The 27619-nt window shown below is 43.2% G+C and overlaps 1 protein-coding gene across 2 annotated transcripts; it reads right to left on the bottom strand.

Moving 5' to 3' along the window:
- Positions 1 to 394: 394 nt before the first annotated feature.
- Positions 395 to 27406, bottom strand: LOC106578174 (tripartite motif-containing protein 2). Of its 2 annotated transcripts, XM_014156806.2 has the most exons (15): positions 27219 to 27406; positions 20631 to 20970; positions 20262 to 20413; positions 19768 to 19948; positions 19414 to 19570; positions 18192 to 18294; positions 17388 to 17526; positions 16946 to 17125; positions 15845 to 16043; positions 14766 to 14869; positions 14502 to 14669; positions 9596 to 9764; positions 9230 to 9300; positions 6280 to 6420; positions 397 to 3425 (listed from the first exon to the last, which is right to left on the bottom strand). In XM_014156806.2, exons 2-15 carry the CDS (start codon positions 20730 to 20732, stop codon positions 3273 to 3275), a joined length of 2019 nt encoding a protein of 672 aa, XP_014012281.1. In that variant the 5' UTR covers positions 20733 to 20970; positions 27219 to 27406; the 3' UTR covers positions 397 to 3272. The 2 variants fall into 2 exon arrangements, with proteins under 2 accessions (XP_014012282.1, XP_014012281.1); XM_014156807.2 differs by lacking the exons at positions 20631 to 20970; positions 27219 to 27406 and having other exon boundaries at positions 395 to 3425; positions 19768 to 19938.
- Positions 27407 to 27619: the final 213 nt, after the last annotated feature.

Genomic DNA, 27619 nt, shown 5'->3' with positions numbered 1-27619 from the left:
TGAACTTGATAGAACTAAAAATGCATGCATTGTCTAACATAATGTCCTAGGAGTGTCATCTGATGGAGATTGTAAAAGGTTAGTGTATCATTTTAGCTGGTTTTATGGTTTTGGTGACCCTGTCTTTGACTTGACAAAACATTACACACAACTCTTGTAAATGTACTGTCCTAACATACTCTAAATTTATGCTTTCGCCGTAAAACCTTTTTGAAATCGTAAAACGTGGTTAGATTAAGGAGATGTTTATCTTTCAAATGGTGTAACATAGTTGTATTTTTGAAAAATTTGAATTTTGACATTTATTTGGATTCAAATTTGCCGCTCTTGAAATGCACCTGCTGTTGATGGAGTGCACCACAGGTGGCACGCTAGCGTCCCACCTAGCCCCAAGAGGTTAAGAACAAATTCTTATTTTCAATGACGGCCTAGGAACTGCCTTGTTCAGGGCAGAATGACAGATTTTTACCTTGTCAGCTCAGGGATTCAATCTTGCAACCTTTCGGTTACTTGTCCAACGCTCTAACCACTAGGCTACCCGCCGCCACATGGTATGGATACAGGTTTGAAAAGTGCTTTTAATTTTCCCATATTTCCATGCAGACTTTCCAGAAATCCAAGTTATAAAATTCTAGGATTTCCTGCATATTCACTCCTGATTCCGGGAATCTTACAACCAGGATTTCTGGAAAACCTGTGTTGATTTTTTAGGGAACTTCCCGTAATTTTGGAACTCTAAATATGATTCTAACAGAACCCTGTTTGTTGGATCCTAACAGACAGATGCGGTAAAGGAGTCAATGGAACACATATGTTCCGTTGACCAGATTGGCTCACATTCAACAAATCTGATGTAACAGAGTGGATATTCATCAAATCCGTCATGATTTATGTATTGTAAGAGGCCCACAATGTGGTTACTTAAGTCCGATTTGGATATATTTGGCTGTTTTCGCTGCATGACATGTAGAAGTTGTCCCTTTTCAGATTTAAGAAATGACTGCTAAATGACTGCTAAACGAACTCCCATTCGTATAACTGGTTAGCATCATTAGCATACAGAAATTGGTGGTGGAAGTTTTTTAACTGTAATGCAGTTGATTGGTAATGATGACGTGTTGGGGTTGACATCCATACAAGCATTATTCTCTGATTTTTACCTCAACATAGTGTGAAATGCAAATATTAACAATAGCCTAAATGTAAACTAATTTTGCTGGGGGGAAATGAAGAGATTCGGGATCTTTCCCCCATGGCCGTTTCCCCCAAGCATTTCCATGGCAATTCCATTGTTTTGGTTGAGTTCCGTTGAGATCTTCTAGAATCCTATGTTTTTTCTTCTTCTTTTTCTTTTTCTTCTAGAAAACACTGGAATTGTTCTAGAATACTCTGGTATTCCATTATGAGTGATATGTCATTGTAGTGACAAGCAACAGCAAACTTAATAATAAAGAAACTCATTTGGAATCCTTAACAAGAAAATTATTAATCAAATATTAAAGGCTCGATTCATGAAGACCTACGCTACAGCGTAATAATAGAAATTTAAAGGCAATGTTCCCGCGTTCCTGAAGACTGTCTTCACGGTAAACGCTGCCTTCACGGTAAACGCTGCCTTCACGGTAAACGCTGCCTTCACGGTAAACGCTGCATTCACGGTAAACGCTGCATTCACGGTAAACGCTGCATTCACGGTAAACGCTGCCTTCACGGTAAACGTTCTCAATCGGAAATTACCTTTGAATTTAAATCGTGCTGAGCCCTACTTCTAAAATGTCATATTTTTTAGTTTTTTTCGAATGAGGGTGTGAAAACAGCACCGATTAGTTAGTTTGCAAAAGGTTATTGATCAGTATTAATAATAAAGTGAATTCCCAAATATATATACTCTTCCATGTTATCTTGCAACTGTGGTCGTCTCCGAAATAGCACTCTGTTCCCTACGTAGTGCACTACTATTGCCCTGGGCGCATAGGGAGCAATTTGGAAAGCACCCAGTATTATTTTTCTTCAGAAAAATTGGATGGTTGAATAAATACCTCATCCAAGTGTAAAGTCTCAAGTTGCCTTTTAGCTCAATCAATCAAATCAACCAATCATCAATAATGAATGGATTGATTGATTTATTGATATATCTGTGGAGTATTAGAATAACCATAGTGTCACACCCTGACCATAGAGAGCCTTTTATTCTCTATGTTGGTTAGGTTGGGGTGTGACTAGGGTGGGTTATCTAGGTTGTTCTATTTCTATGTTGGCCTGGTATGGTTCCCAATCAGAGACAGCTGTACATCATTGTCTCTGATTGGGGATCATATTTAGTCAGCCATTTCCCCACTGTGTTTTGTGGGATCTTATTTTGAGTTAGTGCATGCTGCACCTCTTCTGTTACGGTTCGTTGTTTGTTTTTCGAAGTTTCACAAAAATAAAGATGTGGAACTCAGAGCACGCTGCGCCTTGGTCCATCTCTCCACACAACCGTGACACATAGCCACGTTGTTGAACAGTACTGAGCATTCCTTATTGATTTTGCAGACAACAATCCTCAAACGAACCATCAATATTATTATTCTATAGAACGTACATTTATCTATATCCCATATGAACAATCTGTATCGTTCTCTAGAACCCATACGAACAATCTATATATTGTTCTGTAGACTCCATAGGTTTAAGAGCAGATAAACAGGTTGAGATTGGTTTGATATTGAGTCGGATAAACAGGTTGAGATTGGTTTGATATTGAGTCGGATAAACAGGTTGAGATTGGTTTGATATTGAGTCGGATAAGCAGGTTTCCACGGTGGGATGGGGAGCTGTGACATCATTTTGGCAAGCCGAGAGCTAGGTCTCAGGTCTGTTGGGTCCCAGGACCAATGCTCTCACTCTGCAGCTCTGGCTAATAGTAAGGCAAATGAGTGACGTGTCGTCAGTGCAAAGAGAGGTGCTGATTTGACTGGTCGTTATTTAAGTTCACACCAGGAAGTGGTAGATCTTGAAACAGTGATTCTGTCCATCCATCTCTCCATCTCTCTTCTCCCTCCATTCATTCTCCCATACCTCCCTCCCTCTATTACTGTAGGTATCTGTAGACCTTGAAACAATGATTCTGTCCATCCATCTCTCCATCTCTCTTCTCCCTCCATTCATTCTCCCATACCTCCCTCCTCTATTACTGTAGGTATCTGTAGACCTTGAAACAGTGATTCTGTCTGTCCATCTCTCCATCTCTCTTCTCCCTCCATTCATTCTTCCATACCTCCCTCCCTCTATTACTGTAGGTATCTGTAGACCTTGAAACAGTGGTTCCCAGAGTCGGCCACCACCACGTGTCCATCAGAGGTGAGAGCCAGACCCTGAGGTCCGTAGAGAGGGTCAGCTGATGTGTTGATATAGGACAGGAAGGAGCCACTACTGTCAAACACCTGGAGAGGAGGGGGGGGATAGGATGATGAAATTACTTTTTGAATGTCGGTACCTGTGTAAGAATGATGAAGATAAAGTATTCTCAAAGTATTTTTTTTAAAGTATTCTGAATGAATTATATTTTTTCTAAAGTAACTGAAAACAATAGTTTGTACCTGTATTTGAATACTTTTGTACCTGTATTTGAATACTTTTGTACCTGTATACAGTGTCTTCAGAAAGTATTCACACATTTGACTTTTCCCACATTTTGTTGTGTTTCAGCCTGAATTTAAAATGGATTACATTTTTGTCACTGGCCTACACACAATACCCCATAATTTCAAAGTGGATGTTTTTCACAAATTCATTAACAATGAAAAGCTTAAATGAGTCAATAAGTATTCAACCCCTTTTTTTATGGCAAGCATAAATAAGTTCAGGAGTAACATCATATGTTATATGGACTCACTCTGTGTGCAATAATCATATTTAACAAGATTTTTGAATGACTATGTCATCTCTGTATCCCACACATACAGCTAATTGTAAGGTCCCTCAGTCGAGAAGTGCATTTCAAACACAGATTAAACCACAAAAAAACATGGAGGTTTTCCAATGCCTCGCAAAGAAGGGCACCAATTGGTAGATAGGTAAAAATATAAAAAGCAGAAATTGAATATCCCTTTGAGCATGGTGAAGTTATTAATTACACTTTGGATGGTGTATCAGTACACCCAGTCACTACAAAGATACAGGTGTCCTTCCTAACTCAGTTGGCGAAGAGGAAGGAAACTGTTCAGGGATTTCACCATGAGGTCTATGGTGACTTTAAAACACTTACAGAGTTTCATGGCTGTGATATGAGAAAATTTAGGATGGATCAACAACATTGTAGTTTCTCCACAATACTAACCTAAATGACAGAGTGAACAGAAAGAAGCCTGTATAGAATACAAATATTCCAAAACATGCATCCTGTTTGCAATAAGGCACTAAAGTAATACGGCAAAAAATGTGGTAAAGAAATTAACTTTTTGTTCTGAATACAGTGTTATGTTTGGAGCAAATCTAACACAACACATCACTTAGTACGACTCTCCATATGTACAAGCATGGTGGTGGCTGCATCATGTTATGGGTATGCTTGTATTCATTTAGGACTGTGGAGTTTTGGGGATTTTTTTTACAAAATGGAGATAAGCAGAGGCAAAATCCTAGAGGAAAACCTGGTTCAGTCTGCTTTCCATCAGACACTGGGAGACTAAATCACCTTCCAGCAGGACCATAACCTAAAACACAAGGCCACATCTACAATGGAGTTGCTTACCAAGAGGACAGTGAATGTTCCGAGTTACAGCTTTGACTTAAATCTGAGTGAAAATCTATGGCAAGACTTAAATGGTTGTCTAGCAATGATCAACAACCACTTTGACAAAGTTTGAAGAACTTTAAAAATAATCCAGGTGTGGAAAGCTCTTAGAGACTTACCCAGAAAGACTCACAGCTGTAACCGCTGCCAAAAGTTATTCTACAAAGTATTGACTCAGGGGTGTGAATACTTATGTAAATAAAGTATTTCTGTACTTCATTTTCAGTAAATTTGCAAACATTTCTAAAACTGTTTTCACTTTGTCATTATGGGGTATTGTGTTTAGATGGGTGAGGAAAAACATATATTTATGGAATAATTCAAAGGATATGAACACTTTCTGAATGCCCCGAGTGGTGCTGCGGTCTAAGGCACTGCATCTCAATGCAAGAGAAGTCACTACAGTCCCTGGTTCGAATCCAGGCTGTATCACATCCAGCCGTGATTTGGAGTCCAATAGGGAGGCGCACAATTGTCCGGGGTAGGCCATCATTGTAAATAAGAATTTGTTCTTAACTGACTTGCCTGGTTAAATACATTACCTATTTTATATATGTGGCTGTTGTTGATGTGCCATTCTCTCAACCAGCTTCACCTGGAATGCTTTTCCAACAGTATTGAAGGAGTTCCCACATATTCTGAGCACTTGTTGGCTGCTTTTCCATCACTCTGTGGTCTAACTCATCCCAAACCATCTCAATTGGGTTGAGTGTTGAGGTTTGGTGATTGTGGAGGCCAGGTCATCTGTTGCAGCACTCCATCACTCTCCTTTTTGGGCAAATAGCCCTTACACAGCCTGGAGGTGTGTTGGGTTATTGTCCTGTTGAAAAACAAATGATAGTTCCACTAAGCACAATCCAGATGGAAGGGCGTATCAGTCCAGAATGCTGTGGTAGCCAAGTGTGCCTTGAATTAAAAAAAAATATCACTGACAGTGTCACCAGCAAACACCCCCACACCATCACACCTCCTCCTCCATGCTTCACGGTGGGAACACCACACATGCGGAGATCATCCGTTCAACTACTCTGCGTCTCACAGACACAGCGGGTTTGGAATCAAAAATCTCAAATTTGGACTCATCAGACCAAAGGACAGAATTTCACCGGTCTAATGTCCATTGCTCGTGTTTCTTGGCCCAAGCAAGTCTCTTCTTCTTATTGGTGTCCTTTAGTAATGGTTCCTTTGCAGCAAAGGCACACCTGTTAATTTAAATGCATTCCAGGTGTTTACCTCATGAAGCTGGTTGAGAGAATGCCAAGAGTGTGCAAAGCTGTCATCAAGGCAAAGGGTGGCTACTTTGAAGAATCTAAAATCTAAACTATATACTGATTTGTTAAACACTTTTTTGATTACTACATTATTCGGTATGTGTTTTTGCATAGTTTTGATGTCTTTGCTATTATTCTACAATGTAGAAACGAGTAAAAAGAAAAACCATTGAATGAGTGGGTGTGTCCAAACTTTTCACTGGTACTGTACATCTTTATATAAAACTATACCTGTATGCGGCTGTTGCCCCAGTCGGCTACAATGATGTTCCCGTTCACATCGACGGCCACGCCTGTAGGAGCGTTAAATTGACCATTGCCCTCTCCGTTAGATCCAAACTTCAACAGCAGCTCTCCCTCTGGGGTGAACACCTGGAGGGAGGAATGGAGGGAGAAAGGGAAATGGGGACTTTTAAATTGAACCAGGACTTTTTCCCATTCATTCTATTGGTTTAATTAGAGTTTTTCTCAATTGCTAAAACACTAAAACCCATTGGCTGAACAAAGTTCTCAGTTGCCTGGACTCATTTAGCTAATTATGCAGTCTGTTGTCAATACCTTAAACCATTTCACATGGTAAAACACAATTTGCAGATCTCACTTAGACTTTTCAGCAAAACTCTAAACACATTCTCATTCTCAAAACACATTCTGCACTCTAATGCACATGTCATCCATACTGGTAAACACAAGTGGCAACAATCAAATACAAATAGAGAACACGTGTCATTGATTGAACACAACCACTCAAAATTGATTTAACCTGTTTTCAAATGATGCGACACAACCAATATAAGCCAGTTCAGAGAGCAAACAGGTTGTTGAAGGTGGGAAGGAGAAAATCTGAGAATGGATAGAAGAAACAATGTGAGAGGACGAGGACAAGGACGAGTGCGTATGCGAGGTGGGCGACGAGGGGGAGGAGGGCAAGAAAGAAGAAGAAGAGGAGGAGGAAGAGGAAGACAAAGAGTGGAAATATCTGATGAAATTCGAGCAACAGTTATAGACCATGTTCTTGTCCATGGACTGACAATAAGGGAAGCAGGACTTAGAGTGCAACCCAATTTGAGCTGATTTTCTGTGTCCGCCATAGTAAGGACATTCAGAGAAGAGAACAGGTACAGTATACTACTGTATTTTTGTAATTACCAATTTACTGTACTACACTATATGCAGCTGTTTCAATAGACATGTGTAAAGTTAATCACTGTATGTATTGTACTGCATGAATATGTTTTGTAACTGCACAACTACTTTTTGTAGAATTGCAAGGCTGCCACATTCAGGTGGAAGGACAGCTATATTCACTCAGGAGCAAGAGGCCGGTATAGTTGGCATGGTCCTTCAAGATAATGCAATACGACTCAGAAAAATCCAGGAACGAGTGATACAAGACAACACACACTTCCAGGGAATCGAGAGTGTGAGCATTTCCACAATTGACCGTATCCTCCATCGTAACAGGATGCGAATGAAACAAGTATACAGAGTACCTTTTGAGCGCAACTCACCAAGGGTGAAAGAACTGCGAGCTCAGTATGTGCAAGTAAGTGTACATTCAGAAACATTTACTGTAATCCAGATTGTCTACAGTACTAACACATACTATGTGAATGACATTACTCTTCAGTACATACAATGAATGTGAATCAGAAGTGCATACAGTAGGCCTAATTGTACTCTACAGTATAGCACTGTCTCTGTACGACTTACTAAATCCTACATACAGTATATTGTATTTCTACACAGACAATATTTGACTTGGAATCCTTGGACAGACCCCATGAGTTCATCTTTGTCGATGAAGCAGGCTTCAATCTAACAAAGAGGAGAAGGAGAGGCCGAAACATGATTGGACAGCGGGCCATTGTTGAAGTCCCTGGTCGACGAGGTGGCAATGTCACAATCTGTGCTGCTATCAGCAACCATGGTGTTCTACATCACCATGTTACACTCGGGCCATATAACACCCAGCACCTTCTAACATTTATTGCCAAACTAAGAGATATTTTATTTGAGCAGCAGGTTCAAGAGCTAAATGAGAATCCCATTCCCACCTATGTGATAATGTGGGACAATGTCAGTTTCCACCGAGCTGCTCAGGTAAGGGAATGGTTTAACATCAATGGGCAGTTTATGAACGTGTACCTCCCTCCATACTCGCCTTTCCTGAATCCGATTGCGGAGTTTTTCTCCTCCTGGAGATGGAAAGTGTATGATAGACAACCTTACACCAGAGTAAATCTGCTGCAAGTCATGGATTTAGCCTGTGGTGATATAGGGGAGGAATCATGTCAGGGCTGGATACGGCACACAAGAGGCTTCTTCCCCCGTTGCCTCAGGAGGGACAATATTGCTTGTGATATCGACGAAGTGCTCTGGCCTGACCCAGCCCAAAGACAAGAAGAAGCACATTGATCACGTTTACTCCTTTGATTTTTGTCCCTTTTAGTATTGTATACTGTAGTACAGTGCATTGTAGGTTGTATACTGTACAATGGACAAATTGTATGGCCCTGAACATTGTGCTTTCCATTTATTAACAGTACTGACTGCTCAATAGATTTTGACTGGTTGCAGGTTCATATCAACAAAGAACAAGAATTACAGTATCACAGAGATAAAGGACAAGTTTGTGAGATGCAGGGTACAGTACTGTAAAAATAGGGGTACAAGGAGGAGGAAGAACAAAAAACAAAATTGCAAAGAGCAAAGCAGAGTAGTAATTTCTGATCAATTTTGAGCTACTATGATAGAACATGTTTTTGTTCATCAAAAGACAAGGACGGAAAAATATGAATATTTTTTTTTTTATTAAAAATGTACTTCTCCCTGAGAATTGTATGTTTTTAACAATGTGTTTTCTATTTTTCAGTGTATTGTTTACTGACTGCTTGAGAGTGCATATCATTTTGATCACTTTGTTTATGATTTGAGAGCAGTGTTTGATTTTGAACACAGGTCAAACTGTTTTGAGGCGAATGTTTCATTTTGCGAGAGGAGTCAGAGGTTATGTAAATAGTGCTTGAAGATTTTGTGTTTAATATTTTCAGGAAATGGAGCAAGGTTTCAGAAATTGTGTTTTAGCAATTGAGAAAAACTGTAACGAAGGTCATGTTTAGTTGATCCACCAGACCTAGTGAACATTGGGTGGAAGTGTCCTGATAAGTTAGTTGCTTACCTTGACTGAGTGGTTGTGAAAGTCTGTCACTATGATCTCATTGTTGTTGTTGATGGCTGCAAAATGAGGACCTGGTCAGAAGAGAGGAGAGAGGAGGAAAAGAGGTGGAGAAGAGGAAGAGGTGGAGAGAGAAGGAGGTGGAGAGAGGAGAAATGAACAGGAGGTGGAGAGAGGAGGAGAGGAAGTGGAGAGAGGAGAAATGAAGAGGTGGTGGAGAGGAGGAGAGGAGGTGGAGAGAGGAGGAGAGGTTGAGAGATGAGGTGGAGAGAGGAGGAGAGGAGGTGGAAAGATGGATCATGATCATCACCATCATTATCATTCCCATCATCATCACCATCATGACCCTCACCATCATCATCAACACACCTGCAAACTGTTTGTCTCCATTGCCGCGGCTACCAAATTTAGAAACGAGCTTGCCGGTTGGCTGGAAGATGAAGACGGTGCATGCCTTGTTGTCAACGACGATCACATGACCGTTCTGATCCACTGACACGCCCTTCGGTCCCATTAGCCTACCAGAGCCCAGCTTGGCCTGACAGACAGACAGATGACACAACCAATCAGAGGACAGGTAAGCCTGACAGACAGACAGCATAACCAATCAGAGGAGAGGTTAGCCTGACATAAAGCTAACACAACCAATCAGAGGACAGCTTGGCCTAAAAATAGAATAAGGTTACCTGTATGTCACTTTTATGTCACCTGTAGATCGTTGTGCTCAGACATTTGAAGGGGCAGATGCTCAAAGTACCCCCCCAAAAAACAAAATCACCTTAATTAACAACAGCGCCATTTTGTTACGTTATAGCCTTATTCTAAAATGGATTAAATAAAAGAATGTCCTCAGCAATCTAAACACAGTATCCTATAATGACAAAGCGGAAACAGGTTTTCCGAAGATTGTGAATTTATAAAAAATAGAAACCAGAAATAACTTATTTGCGTAAGTTTTCAGACCCTTTGCTATGAAACTCGTAAATGTGCGCAGGTGCAACCGGTTTCCATTGATCAACTTGATTGGAGTCCACCTGTGGTAAATTCAATTGATTGGACATGATTTAGAAAGGCACACACCTGTCAATATAAGGTCCCACAGTTGAAAGTGCATGTCCTTAGAGCCCCGAGACAGGATTGTGTCGAGGCACAGATCTGGGGAAATGTACCACAACATTTATGAAGCATTGAAAGTCTCTAAGAACACAGTGGCCTCCATCATTCTTAAATGGAAGAAGTTTGGAACTACCAAGACTCTTCCTAGAGCTGGCTGCCTGCAAAACTGAGCAATCGGGGGAGAAGGGCCTTGGTCAGGGAGGTGACCAAGAAACCCTGTGACAGAGCTCTAGAGATCCTCTGTGGAGATGGGAGAACCTTCCAGAAGGACAACCAAGATTGAACATCTGGAGAAACCTGGCACCATCCCTAAGGTGAAGCATGGTGGTGGCAGCATCATGCGAGGGGGATGTTTTTCAGTGGCAGGGACTGAGAGACTAGTCAAGATCAAGGGAAAGATGAACAGAGCAAAGTACAGAGAGATCCTTAATGAAAACCTGCTCCAGAGCGCTCAGGACCTCAAGACTGGGGTGAAGGTTCACCTTCCATTAGAACAACAACCCTAAGCACACAGCCAAGACAATGCAGGAGTGGCTTCGGGACAATTCTCTGAATGTCCTTAAGTGGCCTAGCCAGAGCCTGGACTTGAACCCGATCAAACATTTGGAAAGACCTGAAAATAGCTGTGCAGCGACTCTTCCCATCCAACCAGACAGAGCTTGAGAGGATCTGCCGAGAAGAATGGGAGAAACTCCCCAAATAAAAGTGTGCCAAGTTTGTAGCGTCATACCCAAGAAGACTCGAGGCTGTAATCGCTGCCAAAGGTGCTTCAACAAAGTACTGAGTAAAGGGTCTGAATAGTTACGTAAATGTGATATTTCAGTTGTTAATTTTTATGTTTTTGCACATTTATAAAAAATGTACTGTTTTTGCTTGTCATTATGGGATATTGTGTGTAGATTGATGAGGGGAAAAAAATATTTAATTCATTTTGGGATAAGGCTGTAAAGTAACAAAATGTGGTAAAAGTCAAGGGGTCTGGATACCATTATTCTGTACAGGACAGACTACAGGCAGAATACCATTATTCTCTACAGGGCAGTAGCAGCTAATAACGTTATGCAGCTTCCAGTCAGCTAGCTAGCTAATAGCATTATGCAGCTGCCGGTCAGCTAGCTAGTAACGTTATGCAGCTTCTGGTCAGCTAGCTAGCTAGTAACATTATGCAGCTTCCGGTCAGCTAGCTAGCTAGAAACGTTATGCAGCTGCCGGTCAGCTTGCTAGCTAGAAACGTTATGCAGCTGCCGGTCAGCTTGCTAGCTAGAAACGTTATGCAGCTGCCGGTCAGCTATCTGGCAAACCAATAATGTGGAGCTGGCTAGCTAGTAATATTATGCAGCTTCCGGTCAGCTATCTAGCTAACCAGTAATATGCAGCTGGCTAGCTAGCTAGTTAATAATATAGCTAACAAAGGAAACAACTTAATACATTTTAACTAAAAATGTATGCCCGTGGAGGAGGAAGGGGAGCACCATCCTCCTCAGTGAATTTCATTTTTTTTTTAGGTTAACTTCAACAGTGAAAAGGTGACTCTGGGATGCTGGCCTTCTAGGCAGAGTTGCAAAGAAAGCCATATCTCAGACTGGCCAATCATTTTTTTAAATTAAGATAGGCAAAAGAAACAGACACTGTACAGAAGAACTCTGCCTAAAAGGCCAGCATCCCGGAGTCGCCTCTTCACTGTTGACGTTGAGACTGGTGTTTTGCGGATACTATTTAATGAAGCTGCCAACTGAGGACTTGTGAGGTGTCTGTTTCTAAAACTAGACACTCTAGTGTACTTGTCCTCTTGCTCAGATGTGCACTGGGGCCTCCCACTCCTCTTTCTATTCTGGTTAGAGCCAGTTTGCTCTGTTCTGTGAAGGGAGTAGTACACAGCGTTGTACGAGATCTTCAGTTTCTTGGCAATTCCTCGCATGGAATAGCCTTCATTTCTCAGAACAAGAATATACTGACGAGTTTCTGAAGAAAGTTATTTGTTTCTGGCCATTTTGAGCCTGTAATCAAACCCACAAATACTGATGCTCCAGATACTCAAGTAGTCTAAAGAAGGCCAGTTGTAATGCTTCTTTAATCAGAACAACAGTTTTCAGCTGTGCTAACATAATTGCCAAAGGGTTTTCTAATGATCAATTAGCCTTTTAAAATGATACTCTTGGATTAGCTAACACAACGTGCCATTGGAACACAGGAGTGATGGTTGCTGATAATGGGCCTCTGTACGCCTGTGTAAATATTCCATTAAAAAAACATCTGACGTTTCCAGCTTCAATAGACATTTACAATGTCTACACTTTATTTCTGATCATTTTGTTATGTTATGTTAACGGGCCAAAAAAATTTGCTTTTCTTTCAAAAACAAGGACATTTCTAAGTGACCCCAAATTCTTGAACGGTAGTGTATTTCTTTTTCACCTTCACTTACTTAGCTAGCGAATGCAGCTAGCTAGTTTAGCCTGCTCAAACACCCGGCTCAAACAGAGAGGGATGCTATGTTAGCAAGCTGACTATGGCTATCCAACACTGGAACTCTTCTAAGTCAAGGTAAGGTTTTGGTTTTATGAATGTATTGCCACCGGGTCCTGCCGGTGTAACTGCTAAACTGTTTGCTGACTGTACACTGTACTGCATGATCGTAGCGGGTTTACTAATGCTTTAGTAGATATTTTGACTATGGCGTTAGCTAATAATGGTGACAACGATGTAGGCTGTGTGTAGCGGATAGCGGTTATGGTATGAAGGTTTGGCTTGGAAATGTGTTTTTTCACCTGGTCACAGAGAGCTGATGTGTTGTGCAGTGAAGTCCACAAGCAAAGGGAAAAGTTGAGTGGAGGAGAGCGCGTAGATGGGAGAAGGAATTATAAAACTATCAAAGGGATCATGCTGTTTGTATGTGGCTGCTATGAAAGGGATCATGCTGTTTGTATGAGGCTGCTTTTAAAGTGAACTGTGTTTGCGTGTGAACAGGGGTGTATTCATTCCGCCAATTCTGTTTAAAAATATTTCTTAAATGGAAGCAAAGGATAAACATACCTGAATTTGTCCAATAGAAACTCTCGCTTGAAACTGTTGGACTAATGATTATAATCTATATCAGGTAGATACAGGCAATAGTGTTCAAGGCAGTATTGAATGTGTCACTTTCTGTCACCTTGATTATTCAATTCTCTCTACCTGTGCACCTATTACTCAATTCTCTCTACCTGTGCACCTATGTTGTAAACTTTCATTCCTAAGCTAGATTGTAGCAACCTCATGATAGGGAACATTTGTAGTAGCCTAAACCTATCGATGTTACATTGAACTGGGTGAATGGAATATGAATGACAGTAACCTAAACCCATCACTGTTACATTGAACTGGGTGAATATGAATGACAGTAACCTAAACCCATCACTGTTACATTGAACTGGGTGAATGGAATATGAATGACGGTCATCCAATATGCTGTAATAGAAATAAGGTCATGCTCATGAAAATAATTATGGTCCTCCCTCATCTTGAAAGGCACTGTCCGCCTCTGGTGTATGCACACGTAGCTAGCCACTGTGACATAACATTAGTCTCTTACCTGTGTATGGATGAATGATTCACGGCAGAAGACTGAAAATTAAACATCATTCTCACTCGGGCATTAACTTTCTTTCTGACTTTCTTCACTGAGCGCTGTGTCGTCGATGGTACCAGATTAGTTCATGGTAACACATTATTGAAAGCTGTGTAGCGTTGCATTAAAATGTTGAAAATGTGTTTAATCCAAAGACTTGTCAATATTCAAGTGTCCACACGGAACATTAGCTAGCTAACGTATGTGTTTGACAGAAGAAGCCCCTCTGTTGTTCTAAAGTAGGAGGTTACATATGGACGTACTAGATGAATAAACGATCATTTGTCCATTATAATAAGATCGCCATGTGATGTTATGGGGCGGCCAAAAACACGAGAAAATAGACTTAAAGTGAAATTAAAATGTTAAAATAAAAAAACAACACCAATCTGAAAGTTTGCTTTTCTTTCTGTAGGGCAGGTGCTCAGGTACCCATAGACCTCTATCTGTGCACGTGCCTGCCTATATGTCTCCTGTATGTCAACTGTATGTCTCCTGTATGTCACCTGTATGTCTCCTGTATGTTCACCTGTATGTCTCCTGTATGTTCACCTTGTATTTGCCCTCGCTGGAGAAGATGCTGACCCACTTGTTGTCGTAGTCGGCGATGATGATGTCACCGTTGGGGTGAACAGCCACACCCGTTGGTCGTTGGAGTTGACCTGGTGACCGACCCCTCACCCCAAAACGACTGTTAAACTCCCCCTCATTAGAGAAGATCTGTCCGGGGGGGGGGGACGGACACACAAACCACATACGATCAAAATTCTGCCACGGTGTGCGTGTGTGCGTGCGTGTGTCTGTGTGTGTATTTACCTGGACACACTGGTTATTGCTGTCTGCTATTAGAATCCTGCCACTAGAGGACGCTGACACACCCTGCAGGTTAGTAAACTCTCCTTTATTTCTCCCCTTAGTACCTGCAGTGCGCGCACGCACACAGAGTGAAAACATTATTAATGGAGAAACTAGAGGTAGAGAGAGAAATAAAGAGAGAGAGAGAAATAAAGAGAGAGAGAGAGAGAAATAAAGAGAGAAATAAAGAGAGAGAGAGAGAGAAACAGACAGAAAGAGAAACAGGCAGAAAGAGAAACAGGCAGAAAGAGAAACAGACAGAAAGAGAAACAGACAGAAAGAGAAACAGGCAGAAAGAGAAACAGGCAGAAAGAGAAACAGACAGAAAGAGAAACAGGCAGAAAGAGAAACAGGCAGAAAGAGAAACAGGCAGAAAGAGAAACAGACAGAAAGAGAAACAGACAGAAAGAGAAACAGGCAGAAAGAGAAACAGGCAGAAAGAGAAACAGGCAGAAAGAGAAACAGGCAGAAAGAGAAACAGACAGATAGAGAAACAGGCAGAAAGAGAAACAGACAGAAAGAGAAACAGACAGAAAGAGAAACAGGCAGAAAGAGAAACAGGCAGAAAGAGAAACAGACAGAAAGAGAAACAGGCAGAAAGAGAAACAGACAGAAAGAGAAACAGGCAGAAAGAGAAACAGGCAGAAAGAGAAACAGGCAGAAAGAGAAACAGGCAGAAAGAGAAACAGACAGAAAGAGAAACAGACAGAAAGAGAAACAGGCAGAAAGAGAAACAGACAGAAAGAGAAACAGGCAGAAAGAGAAACAGGCAGAAAGAGAAACAGGCAGAAAGAGAAACAGGCAGAAAGAGAAACAGGCAGAAAGAGAAACAGACAGAAAGAGAAACAGGCAGAAAGAGAAACAGGCAGAAAGAGAAACAGGCAGAAAGAGAAACAGGCAGAAAGAGAAACAGGCAGAAAGAGAAACAGACAGAAAGAGAAACAGGCAGAAAGAGAAACAGACAGAAAGAGAAACAGGCAGAAAGAGAAACAAATAGAGAGAAAGAAATAGATAAAAATGGACAGAGCTCCCTCTCTCACCGATCCTGAAGATAAGATCATCTTCGATGGGGTTCTCTTTGCGTCTGGGTGTCCCCAGGGCACTGCCTGTCCTCCTGGACCCCTTCTTCTTACTCCCAGACCCAGGGGACTTTCCTCTCCGCTTAGCCCCCTCAGAGGAGCCTGTAGACGTGGTGGCGGTGGCCGTCAGAGAGGTGGCTGTGGTGGTGGGAGGAGACTCCTGGAAAATACATTTAACATGGAGTTAGAGGGAGGGAGGGACGGTAGACAGTCCTCCAAAAAACCCTACTCTCCTTACCTCTCTCTCTCTCTCTCTCTCTCTCAATTCAAAAGGGCTTTATTGGCATGGGAAACATATGTTAACATTGCCAAAGCAAGTGAAATAGATAATAAACAAAAGTGAAATAAACAATAAAAAAGTCAACAGTAAACATTACACTCACAAAAGTTCCAAAAGAATAGAGACATTTCAAATGTCATTATGTCTATATACAGTGTTGTAACGATGTGCAAATTGTAAATGGAAAACAACTAAACATAAATATTGTTTGTATTTACAATGGTGTTTGTTCTTCACTGGTTGCCCTTTTCTTGTAGCAACATGTCACAAATATTGCTGCTGTGATGGCACACTGTGGTATTTCACCCAGTAGATATGGGAGTTTATCAAAATTGGATTTGTTTTCGAGTTCTTTGTGGATCTGTGTAATCTGAGGGAAATATGTGTCTCTAATATGGTCATACATTTGGCAGGAGGTTAGGAAGTGCAGCTCAGTTTCCACCTCATTTTGTGGGCAGTGTTGCACATAGCCTGTCTTCTCTTGAGAGCCCGTTCTGCCTACAGCGACCTTTCTCAATAGCAAGGCAATGCTCACTGAGTCTGTACATTGTCAAAGCTTTCCTTAAGTTTGGATCAGTCACAGTGATCAGGTATTCTGCCACTGTGTACTTTCTGTTTAGGGCCAAATAGTATTTCTAGTTTGCTCAGTTTTTTTTGTTGAGTCTCTCCAATGTGTCAAGTAGTTATCTTTTTGTTTTCTCATGATTTGGTTGGGTCTAATTGTGTTGCTGTCCTGGGGCTCTGTGGGGTCTCTCTCTCTCTCTCTCTCTCTCTCTCATTACCTCAGGGTCAGGGGATCTGGTAACTCTGAGTCTGAAGGGACTTCCTTTGATGTGTTGGTCATAGAGCCGGAGAGCTAATGAAAACTCTCCTTCCTTGTTTACGGTGTAAACAAAATCATATGTTCCGTTCTTGTAGTCGAGTATCTCCCCGTCCGCCACGCTACCATCTGGAGTACACACCTATAAGGAAATATAACAACACTATTTATCCATGTATGGCAATTAGTTTAGTGTAACGTAGCATAGCGTAGCATAGCTTAGCATAGCGTAGCATACATTAATTTATTTTATCTTAGCGTAACGTAGCATAGCTTAGCATAGCATAGCATACATTAATTTATTTTATCTTAGTTTAGCGTAACATAGCATAGCGTAGCATGCATTAGCTTAGTTTATTTTATCTTAGTTTAGCTTAACGTGCTTGTGCGTGTCCGTCCCCCACCTCAGCAGACAGGATGGCATTGCCGCTCCGGCAGGGTCCGCCGGCCTTGTCTCTGGTCGTTATGGTTACGCAGGCTGGGAGACCCACAATGCACTGCTCCAGTCCCACACCCGACGCCTCACTCTGGCTCGCCACCGCGCTTGGGACGACAATCAATCATGATGTCATTATTTTTATTTCATTTATATTAATTGTTTCATTTCATTTTGGTAAAAAAATATTATTTAGTTTATTCATCTTTTATTTATTTGTTTATTCATATTTTTATCTAACTAACATATTTTATCTCTGATACCAGCAGCCAGTTCACGTCCCACCCTTCCATCGCACATCCCGGGACTTGAATCAGCAACCTTTCGGATACTGGTCCACCTGACTACATTGACCTGGTAGTGATGAAAGTCCCCAGCTGATATAGACTGACCTGGTCGTGATGAAAGTCCCCAGCTGATATAGACTGACCTGGTCGTGATGAAAGTCCCCAGCTGATATAGACTGACCTGGTCGTGAGGAAAGTCCCCAGCTGATATAGACTGACCTGGTCGTGAGGAAAGTCCCCAGCTGATATAGACTGACCTGGTCGTGATGAAAGTCCCCAGCTGATATAGACTGACCTGGTCGTGATGAAAGTCCCCAGCTGATATAGACTGATCTGGTAGTGATGAAAGTCCCCAGCTGATATAGACTGACCTGGTCGTGATGAAAGTCCCCAGCTGATATAGACTGACCTGGTCGTGATGAAAGTCCCCAGCTGATATAGACTGACCTGGTCGTGATGAAAGTCCCCAGCTGATATAGACTGACCTGGTAGTGATGATAGTTCCCAGTTTGTGGATAGACTTTCTCAACCCCTCTGCCTCCATCAGTAAATCCAGTTGATCATTCTCCTCAGCCTGGAACGGTAGCCCTACCGGAAATATATACGTTAAAAACGGTAGCCCTACCGGAAATGTACATGTTAAAAACGGTAGCCCTACCAGACTGAACAAAAATATAAACGTAACATGTAAAGTGTTGTTTGTTTCAAGAGCAAAGAAAATAAATCTCAGAAATTTTCCATATGCACAAAAATCTTATTCTCTCAAATTTTGTGGAGAAATGTGTTTACATCCTTGTTAGTGAGCAGTTCTCCTTTGTCAATATAATGGGGGGGGAACTCATTCTGGTTGGCTGGACCTTTTCCCTCTAATGACCACCCATGGCTGCACCACTGCCCAGTCGTGAAATCCATAGATAAGGGTATAATGAACGTAATGCAATTGAGGGAATTCCTTATATGAACTGTAACTCAGTAAAATATTTGAAGTTGTTGCATGTTTTGTTTATATTTTTATTCAGTAATCATGTTTAAAACAGTAGGCAAACAGGAAATAAACATGTTTAAAAACAGAAGCCATACAGGAAATAAACATGTTTAAAAACAGTAGCCATACAGGAAATAAACATGTTTAAAAACAGTAGCCATACAGGAAATAAACATGTTTAAAAACAGAAGCCATACAGGAAATAAACATGTTTAAAAACAGAAGCCATACAGGAAATAAACATGTTTAAAAACAGAAGCCATACAGGAAATAAATATGTTTAAAAACAGTAGCCATACAGGAAATAAACATGTTTAAAAACAGTAGCCCAGGTTATCAAGTTATTTCACATTAGCCTGGCTGACGCAACCCATGTGAATCACAGCGCAGGGAGAGCTTTGACCATACTGGTCTGGAAAGGAGACCATTTGCTAATGCAATATTCGCTCAGAGATTGCGTGACAGGTTTGATTGGTTCTCTCGTTGTTTGGATTTGAAAATACAGCCATTGTAATAGAAGTGGGCGGGGCTCAGAGGCTGTGGGTGTTTGAGTGAGAAAGACACAGAGGAGAGCCAACCAGTAAAAACACAGCTCCCTTCATTATCAGCACATTGTGCCAACAACATCAAACGTCCTTTCCAGACTCTGAAGACAGGAGGACTTTAAAAGTGTTAGCCTAATTTCACATGCCATGGAATGGAACATGTTAGAATTTACAGACCTTGGCTGGCCAGCTCCCCCAGCCTCTCTCCAAGGCCTCTCTCAGCCTGCAGGCTCGCGGCACTGGCCTCCCCGCTCAGGGCCTTCTCTGTCTGGGTACATGTGTCAACGATACCCCTCTGGCCATGGAGTAGGGTGTCCAGCTGGGCCTGCAAGACCTGGGGGGAGGGGGGAGAGAGGGAGAGACAGACAGACAGACAGACAGACAGACAGACAGACAGACAGACAGACAGACAGACAGACAGACAGACAGACAGACAGACAGACAGACAGACAGACAGAGACACAGAGACACAGATGTAGGACTCTTTTTTTCTCCCTCCCTCCCTCCCCACTCTCTCTCTCTCCTCCCTACCTTCTGTTTCAGTCCATAGGTGACCTCTAGCTCCATCAGTAGAACACTCTTCCTGACGTCCAGGGTCTTGTGGAGCTCTTCGAAGCTGACGTGGATGTCCTCCTCGATCAAAGCTCTCTGATTGGTCAGCTGCTGTAGGATCTCTCTCAGAGACACCAGGGCCTCCGAGATCTGAGGCAGTCTTGACGTAAGCACACACACAGATCAGAGGACACACACACACACAGATCAGAGAGGGTGGGGGGGGAGAGACAGAGAGGAAGAGAGAGAAGAGAGAGAGAAGAGAGAGAACGATGGGGTGGGGGAATGAAACTTGACAATAAAACTGAACAATACCTGTTCTGTGCAGCAATCAGTCTCTCCTGTGCCTGTCTCTGTGTGTGTGTACCTGTTCTGTGCAGCAGTCAGTCTCTCCTGTGCCTGTCTCTGTGTGTGTACCTGTTCTGTGCAGCAATCAGTCTCTCCTGTGCCTGTCTCTGTGTGTGTGTGTGTACCTGTTCTGTGCAGCAGTCAGTCTCTCCTGCAGGCCGTCTCTGTGTGTCTCCAGAGCTGCTAATAACGGTCCCGTGGGGTGGTCTGCATGCTCCCCCGACGCACACTCCTCACACACACACACCTCACACCCTGAACAGTACAGCGCGGTCACCTGGAGGCAACACACACACACACACACACACACACACACACACACACACACACACACACACACACACACACACACACACACACACACATCGTTAACGTGTCTGTGGAGGAGGGTGTGTGTGGAGGGAGGGTGTGAAGGGTTGTGTGTGTGTGGAGGAGTGTGGGGGGGGGGTGGAGGGTTGGGGGAGGGAAGGAGGATGAGTGTGTGTGTGTCCTACCTTGCCAGTGTGTGTGTGACAGTCCAGTCCCTTGCCCGATAGAGCCTCCAGTACTGTACACTCCTCACTACTGCTGTCAGGTGATGGATGTCCCGCCTCCATCAGGCCAGTCCACACCCCTTTCTGTACACCGATGCACAGACACACCCCTTTCTGCAACCAGGGGGAGGGGCCAGACAAACAGACACACCCCTTTTACTGCAGCTAGGGGAAGGGGGGGGACTGGGCAGATGGACAAACCCTTTCTTCCTTTCTCAGGACCGCAGTAAATCTGGACGGGTTCACCTCAGTACCGCAGTAACTCTGCACGGATTCACCTCAGGAATGGTAACTCATTGTCCTACAAGGAGAGAAATGGGAGACATGGGTTAGAGAGATACTTCTGAGGTCCCGATAAACAGCTGACGAGGAGCGGAGACGCAGTTTTAAAATGTCTTTCTATTAAGAAGCTTTATATCTTATGGCCAAGTTAACCAAATATGATTAACCATGAGACAAAAACAGACAAACATGATTCATTATTTATGTTGAAGGGGTTCTCCAGTCTCTTCTACTGATTATAATCCCCCCTCCACTTGACTGGTATGAGAGAAAATCACATAGCTATACACATAGCTATTTGGAAAGTATTCAGACCCCTTGAATTTTTCACATTTTGTTATGTTACAGCCTTATTCTAAAATTGGATTCAATTGTTTTTCCCCTCAACAATATATATACACTATATCCCATAATGACAAAGCAAAAACAAGTTTTTTGAAATTGTTAAACTTATTTCATTTTTTTATATCACCTTTACTCAGTACTTTGTTGAAGCACCTTTGACAGCGATTACAGCCTCGAGTCTTCTTGGGTATGACACTACAAGTTTGGCACATCTGTATTTGGGAGGTTCTCCCATTCTCCCATTTTTTGCCAAGTGTCACGTCTGGAGGAAACATGGCACAATCCCTATGGTGACATCGACCCTAAGCACACAGCTAAGACAACAGGAGTGGCTTTGAGACAAGTCTCTGAATATCCTTGAGTGTCCCAGCCAGAGCCAGGACTTGAACCCGATCGAACATCTCTGGAGAGACCTGAAAATAGCTGTGCAGCAACGCTCCCCATCCAACCTGACAGAGCTTGAGAGGATCTGCAGAGAAGAATGGGAGGAACTCCCCAAATATACAGTGAGGGAAAAAAGTATTTGATCCCCTGCTGATTTTGTACGTTTGCTCACTGACAAAGAAACGATCAGTCTATAATTTTAATGGTAGGTTTATTTGAACAGTGAGAGACAGAATAACAACATCAAAAAATCCAGAAAAACGCATGTCAAAAATGTTAATAATTGATTTGATATTTAATGAGGGAAATAAGTATTTGACCCCTCTGCAAAACACGACTTAGTACTTGGTGGCAAAACACTTGTTGGCAATCACAGAGGTCAGATGTTTCTTGCAGTTGGCCACCAGGTTTGCACACATCTCAGGAGGGATTTTGTCCCACTCCTCTTTGCAGTTCTTCTCCAAGTCATTAACCTGTTGGGGATAGGAGGCAGTATTTACACGGCCGGATAAAAAACGTACCCGATTTAATCTGGTTACTACTCCTGCCCAGTAACTAGAATATGCATATAATTATTGGCTTTGGATAGAAAACACCCTAAAGTTTCTAAAACTGTTTGAATGGTGTCTGTGAGTATAACAGAACTCATATGGCAGGCAAAAACCTGAGAAGATTCTGACCAGGAAGTGGCCTGTCTGACAAGTTGTTGTTCATCTTGGCTCTTTTTATTGAAGACTCAGGATCTTTGCTGTAACGTGACACTTCCTACGGCTCCCATTGGCTCTCAGAACCCGGGAAAAAGCTGAATGATGTCGAGGCAGCCCCAGGCTGAAACACATTATCGCGTTTGGATAGTGGCCGGTCAGAGTACTCTGAGACTCAGGCTCGTGCACGAGGGCACAAGATGTTTTTATTTTCTCTCTCTTTGTACGTATACACGCTTTCCCGGTCGGAATATTATCGCTTTTTTACGAAAAATGGCATAAAAATTGATTTTAAACAGCGGTTGACATGCTTCGAAGTACGGTAATGGAATATTTAGATTTTTTTTTAAATGGTGTAAAATAGTCATATGTTTGAAAAATTTCAGTTTTTGCATTTTTGAGGTATTTGAATATCGCGCCACGGGATTACACTGGCTGTTGAGTAGGTGGGACGCAAGCGCAAGCGTCCCACCTAGCCCAGAGAGGTTAAGGTTTCGAGGCTGATGTTTGGCAACTCGAACCTTCAGCTCCCTCCACAGATTGTCTATGGGATTAAGGTCTGGAGACTGGCTAGGCCACTCCAGGACCTTAATGTGCTTCTTCTTGAGCCACTCCTTTGTTGCCTTGGCCGTGTGTTTTGGGTCATTGTCATACTGGAATACCCATCCACGACCCATTTTCAATGCCCTGGCTGAGGGAAGGAGGTTCTCACCCAAGATTTGACGGTACATGGCCCCGTCCATCGTCCCTTTGATGCGGTGAAGTTGTCCTGTCCGCTTAGCAGAAAAACACCCCCAAAGCATAATGTTTCCACCTCCATGTTTGACGGTGGGGATGGTGTTCTTGGGGTCATAGGCAGCATTCCTCCTCCTCCAAACACGGCGAGTTGAGTTGATGCCAAAGAGCTCCATTTTGGTCTCATCTGACCACAACACTTTCACCCAGTTGTCCTCTGAATCATTCAGATGTTCATTGGCAAACTTCAGACGGGCATGTATATGTGCTTTCTTGAGCAGGGGGACCTTGTGGGCGCTGCAGGATTTCAGTCATTCATGGCGTAGTGTGTTACCAATTGTTTTCTTGGTGACTATGGTCCCAGCTGCCTTGAAATCATTGACAAGATCCTCCCGTGTAGTTCTGGGCTGATTTCTCACCGTTCTCATGATCATTGCATCTCCACGAGGTGAGATCTTGTATGGAGCTCCATGCCGAGGGAGATTGACAGTTCTTTTGTGTTTCTTCCATTTGCGAATAATCGCACCAACTGTTGTCACCTTCTCACCAAGCTGCATGGCGATGGTCTTGTAGCCCATTCCAGCCTTGTGTAGGTCTACAATCTTGTCCCTGACATCCTTGGAGAGCTCTTTGGTCTTGGCCATGGTGGAGAGTTTGGAATCTGATTGATTGATTGCTTCTGTGGACAGGTGTCTTTTATACAGGTAAAAAACTGAGATTAGGAGCACTCCGTTTAAGAGTGTGCTCCTAATCTCAGCTCGTTACCTGTATAAAAGACACCTGGGAGCCAGATATCTTTCTGATTGAGAGGGGGTCAAATACTTATTTCCCTCATTAAAATACAAATAAATTATTAACATTTTTGACATGCGTTTTTCTGGATTTTTTGTTGTTGTTATTCTGTCTCTCACTGTTCAAATAAACCTACCATTAAAATTATAGACTGATCATTTCTTTGTCAGTGGGCAAACGTACAAAATCAGCAGGGGATCAAAAACTTTTTTCCCTCACTGTAGGTGTGCCAAGCTTATAGCATCATACCCATGAAGACTCGAGGCTGTAATCGCTGCCAAAAGTGCTTCAACAAAGTACTGAGTAAAGGGTCTGAATACTTATGCAAATGTGATATTTCTTTTTCTTTTTTTTATTAATACATTTGCAACAATTTCAAAAAACCTGTTTTTGCTTTGTCATTATGGGGTATTGTGTGTAGATTGAGGGGGGGGGGGGGGCAATTTAATACATTTTAGAATAAGGCTGTAATGTAACAAAATGAGGAAAATTAAGCGGTCTTTCCATGTACACATATAGGAAAAATAATATATAGGTCCCAAAATGTCTGTCAATAGAGTGGCTCTGGTTCCTATGGTAACACAGGGAGGAAAGGAAAGGGAAACGCCCACACAAATCTAAAGTCTTCCAATCACGTGCTTTCTACTCTCTGCCCCAATTCCAGTGAATATGAGTGAATATGAGTGAAATAGGGTAAAACACATTTCCTAAAGAGGGGAGATTATGGTAATGTAATGTTTCTTTCTGCTTCTCTTTCTCTGTCTCTTTTTTCCCCTCCCTCCCTCCCTCTATTTTTCTCAAGCCCTCTCCCTGCATTCTCTGCAGTAAATCGTGCAGTGCATTCTGGGTAGCAGTGAGGCTGTCTTGTTATTGTCGAGCAATGACTTGGCTGAGTGTGTCTGTGTCTATCACTGACAGATGGACAATCTCTCTCTCCATCTCTCTCTCTTAGACTAGAGGCCAAGACTTCTATTGAGGTAATTTGTGTGTGTGTGTACATATGTGTGTGCATGTGAGTGTGTGTGTTATATGGTGTGTTATTTGCACTAGCACTACACAGCTGATTAAAATAATCCAAGCTTGATGATGAGGGGGCAAAAAAATAAAAACGGGGGGCCCCAGGATCGAGTTTGAGAAAACCCTGCTCTAAATAACCTGTTGACCAATGTAGTGCACATCTCTCTAACACTGTCTACAGCAAAACACTGGAATGGTACTCTATTCCTTATGGGTCCTGGTCAAAAGTAGTGCACTATAAAGGGAATATAATGACATTTGGCCCCGGTCAAAAGTAGTGCACTATAAAGGGAATATAATGCCATTTGGGCTTGGTCAAAGTAGTGCACTATGTAGGGAATATGATGCCATTTGGTCCTGGTCAAAATAGTGCCTTATATAGGGAATAGGATGCCACTTGTGACCCACAAATATTCAGGGCCTGGACAGTAAACTTATCTACATCCCAAATGGCACCCTATTCCCTATATAGTGCACTACTTTGACCAGGGCCAAATGGCATTATATTCCCTTTATAGCGCACCATTTTGACCAGAGACCTGCTGCACTTGTGACACATCGCTGATTACTATCTAAGAAAATGACGCACATTCCACCTCCGAGCTGCAGTCACCGCCTTGTAAAGATCGCTGGCACAGGCCTGCCACGCACACAGAGAGAATCACAGACCGCTCTGTAAGGCCTGAGCCAGAACAGAACTCCATCCGTCCCTCCCTCGCTATTCACATCCCTCTCTTTCTCCTTCCCTTCTTCCCTCCTTCTCTCCCTCCCCTCTTCCCCTCTTCTCTCCTTTTCCCATCACATCCCTCTCTTTCTCCTTCCCCTCTTCCCTCCTTCTCTCCCTCCCCTCTTCCCCTCTTCTCTCCTTTTCCCATCACATCCCTCTCTTTCTCCTTCCCCTCTTCCCTCCTTCTCTCCCTCCCCTCTTCCCATCTTCTCTCCTTTTCCCATCACATCCCTCTCTCCCTGCCTTCTTCCCTCCTACCCTTCTCCATCCCTCTCTTCCTCCCCTCTTTTCTCCTTGCCTTCTTCCCTCCCTCCCCTCTTCTCTCCTTTTCCCATCACATCCCTCTCTCCCTCACTTCTTCCCTCCTACCCTTCTCCATCCCTCTCTCCCTCCTTTTCCCATCACATCCCTCTCTTTCTCCTTCCCTTCTTCTCTCCCTCCCCTCTTCTCTCCTTTTCCCATCACATCCCTCTCCCCTCCCTTCTTCCCTCCTACCCTTCTCCATCCCTCCCCTCCCTCCCCTCTTCCCCTCACATCCCTCTCTCCATCCCTTCTTCCCTCCTACCCTTCTCCATCCCTCTCTTCCTCCCCTCTTTTCTCCTTGCCTTCTTCCCTCCCTCCCCTCTTCTCTCCTTTTCACATCACTTCCCTCTCCCCTCCCTTCCTACCCTCCCTCCCCTCTTCCCCTCTTCTCTCCTTTTCCCATCACATCCCTCTTTCTCCTTCCCTTCTTCCCTCCTTCTCTCATTCCCCTCTTCTCTCCTTTTCCCATCACATCCCTCTCTCCCTCCCTTCTTCCCTCCTACCCTTCTCCATCCCCATCTCCACTTCCCCATCAACCCTTCTCTCCTTTTCCCATCACATCCCTCTCTCCATCGCTTCTTCCCTCCTACCCTTCTCCGTCCCTCTCTCCCTCCTTTTCCCATCACATCCCTCTTTCTCCTTCCCTTCTTCCCTCCTTCTCTCATTCCCCTCTTCTCTCCTTTTCCCATCACATCCCTCTCTCCCTCCCTTCTTCCCTCCTACCCTTCTCCATCCCCATCTCCACTTCCCCATCAACCCTTCTCTCCTTTTCCCATCACATCCCTCTCTCCCTCCCTTCTTCCCTCCTACCCTTCTCCATCCCCATCTCCACTTCCCCATCAACCCTTCTCTCCTTTTCCCATCACATCCCTCTCTCCATCGCTTCTTCCCTCCTACCCTTCTCCATCCCCATCTCCACTTCCCCATCAACCCTTCTCTCCTTTTCCCATCACATCCCTCTCTCCATCGCTTCTTCCCTCCTACCCTTCTCCGTCCCTCTCTCCCTCCTTTTCCCATCACATCCCTCTTTCTCCTTCCCTCCTTCCCTCCTTCTCTCCCTCCCCTCTTCTCTCCTTTTCCCATCACATCCCTCTCTCCCTCCCTTCTTCCCTCATACCCTTCTCCATCGCTCTCTCCACTTCCCCATCCCCCCCTTTCTCAGGAAAACACACTGTGACACAGATGCTGCTGTCATCATCCCTCCTCTCTCTCTCTACTCTCTTTCCATCCCCCTCTCCTCTCCATCTCCTGTAGACTTACTGTGTTGCCTGGTTGTTGTAGTGACAGCAGTACCTCTGGATATTCCACGGTGGATCCATCTTTATAGCGATAAAGGCCAGGTCTATCCGTCCGTGTGTTATCCAGGGGGTTATGCTGCTCGGTCTGAGGGAGAGAGAGGAGATTGCTACGGCAACAGAGACGGAGAGATGAAACTGAGCTGCAGTAGAAAACAGAGGGGGATGGGACTAGGGGCTGGCTACAGGGGCAGCAGCCATTCAGAAATAAAAGAGAGGACAGAGGCAGCTCATTGGTTGGTTAATGAGCTCACTTAGTCTCTCTCAAGTGCTCTCTCTCTCCCTCTCTCTCTGTTTCATTTACATTACATTTAAGTCATTTAGCAGACGCTCTTATCCAGAGCGACTTACAAATTGGTGCATTCA

Source organism: Salmo salar, chromosome ssa18, assembly GCF_905237065.1.
Source record: "Salmo salar chromosome ssa18, Ssal_v3.1, whole genome shotgun sequence".
NCBI lineage: Eukaryota > Metazoa > Chordata > Actinopteri > Salmoniformes > Salmonidae > Salmo > Salmo salar.
This window is presented reverse-complemented; position numbering and strand designations above follow the sequence as displayed.

Coding starts and splice junctions, on each gene's coding strand:
- LOC106578174 (XM_014156806.2), bottom strand. CDS start 20,732: ATGGAGGCGGGACATCCATCACCTGACAGCAGTAGTGAGGAGTGTACA. Junction 19,571..19,767: donor CCTATGGACTGAAACAGAAG/GTAGGGAGGAGA, acceptor CCCTCCCCCCAG/GTCTTGCAGGCCCAGCTGGA. Junction 18,295..19,413: donor GGGGGAGCTGGCCAGCCAAG/GTCTGTAAATTC, acceptor TATTTCCGGTAG/GGCTACCGTTCCAGGCTGAG.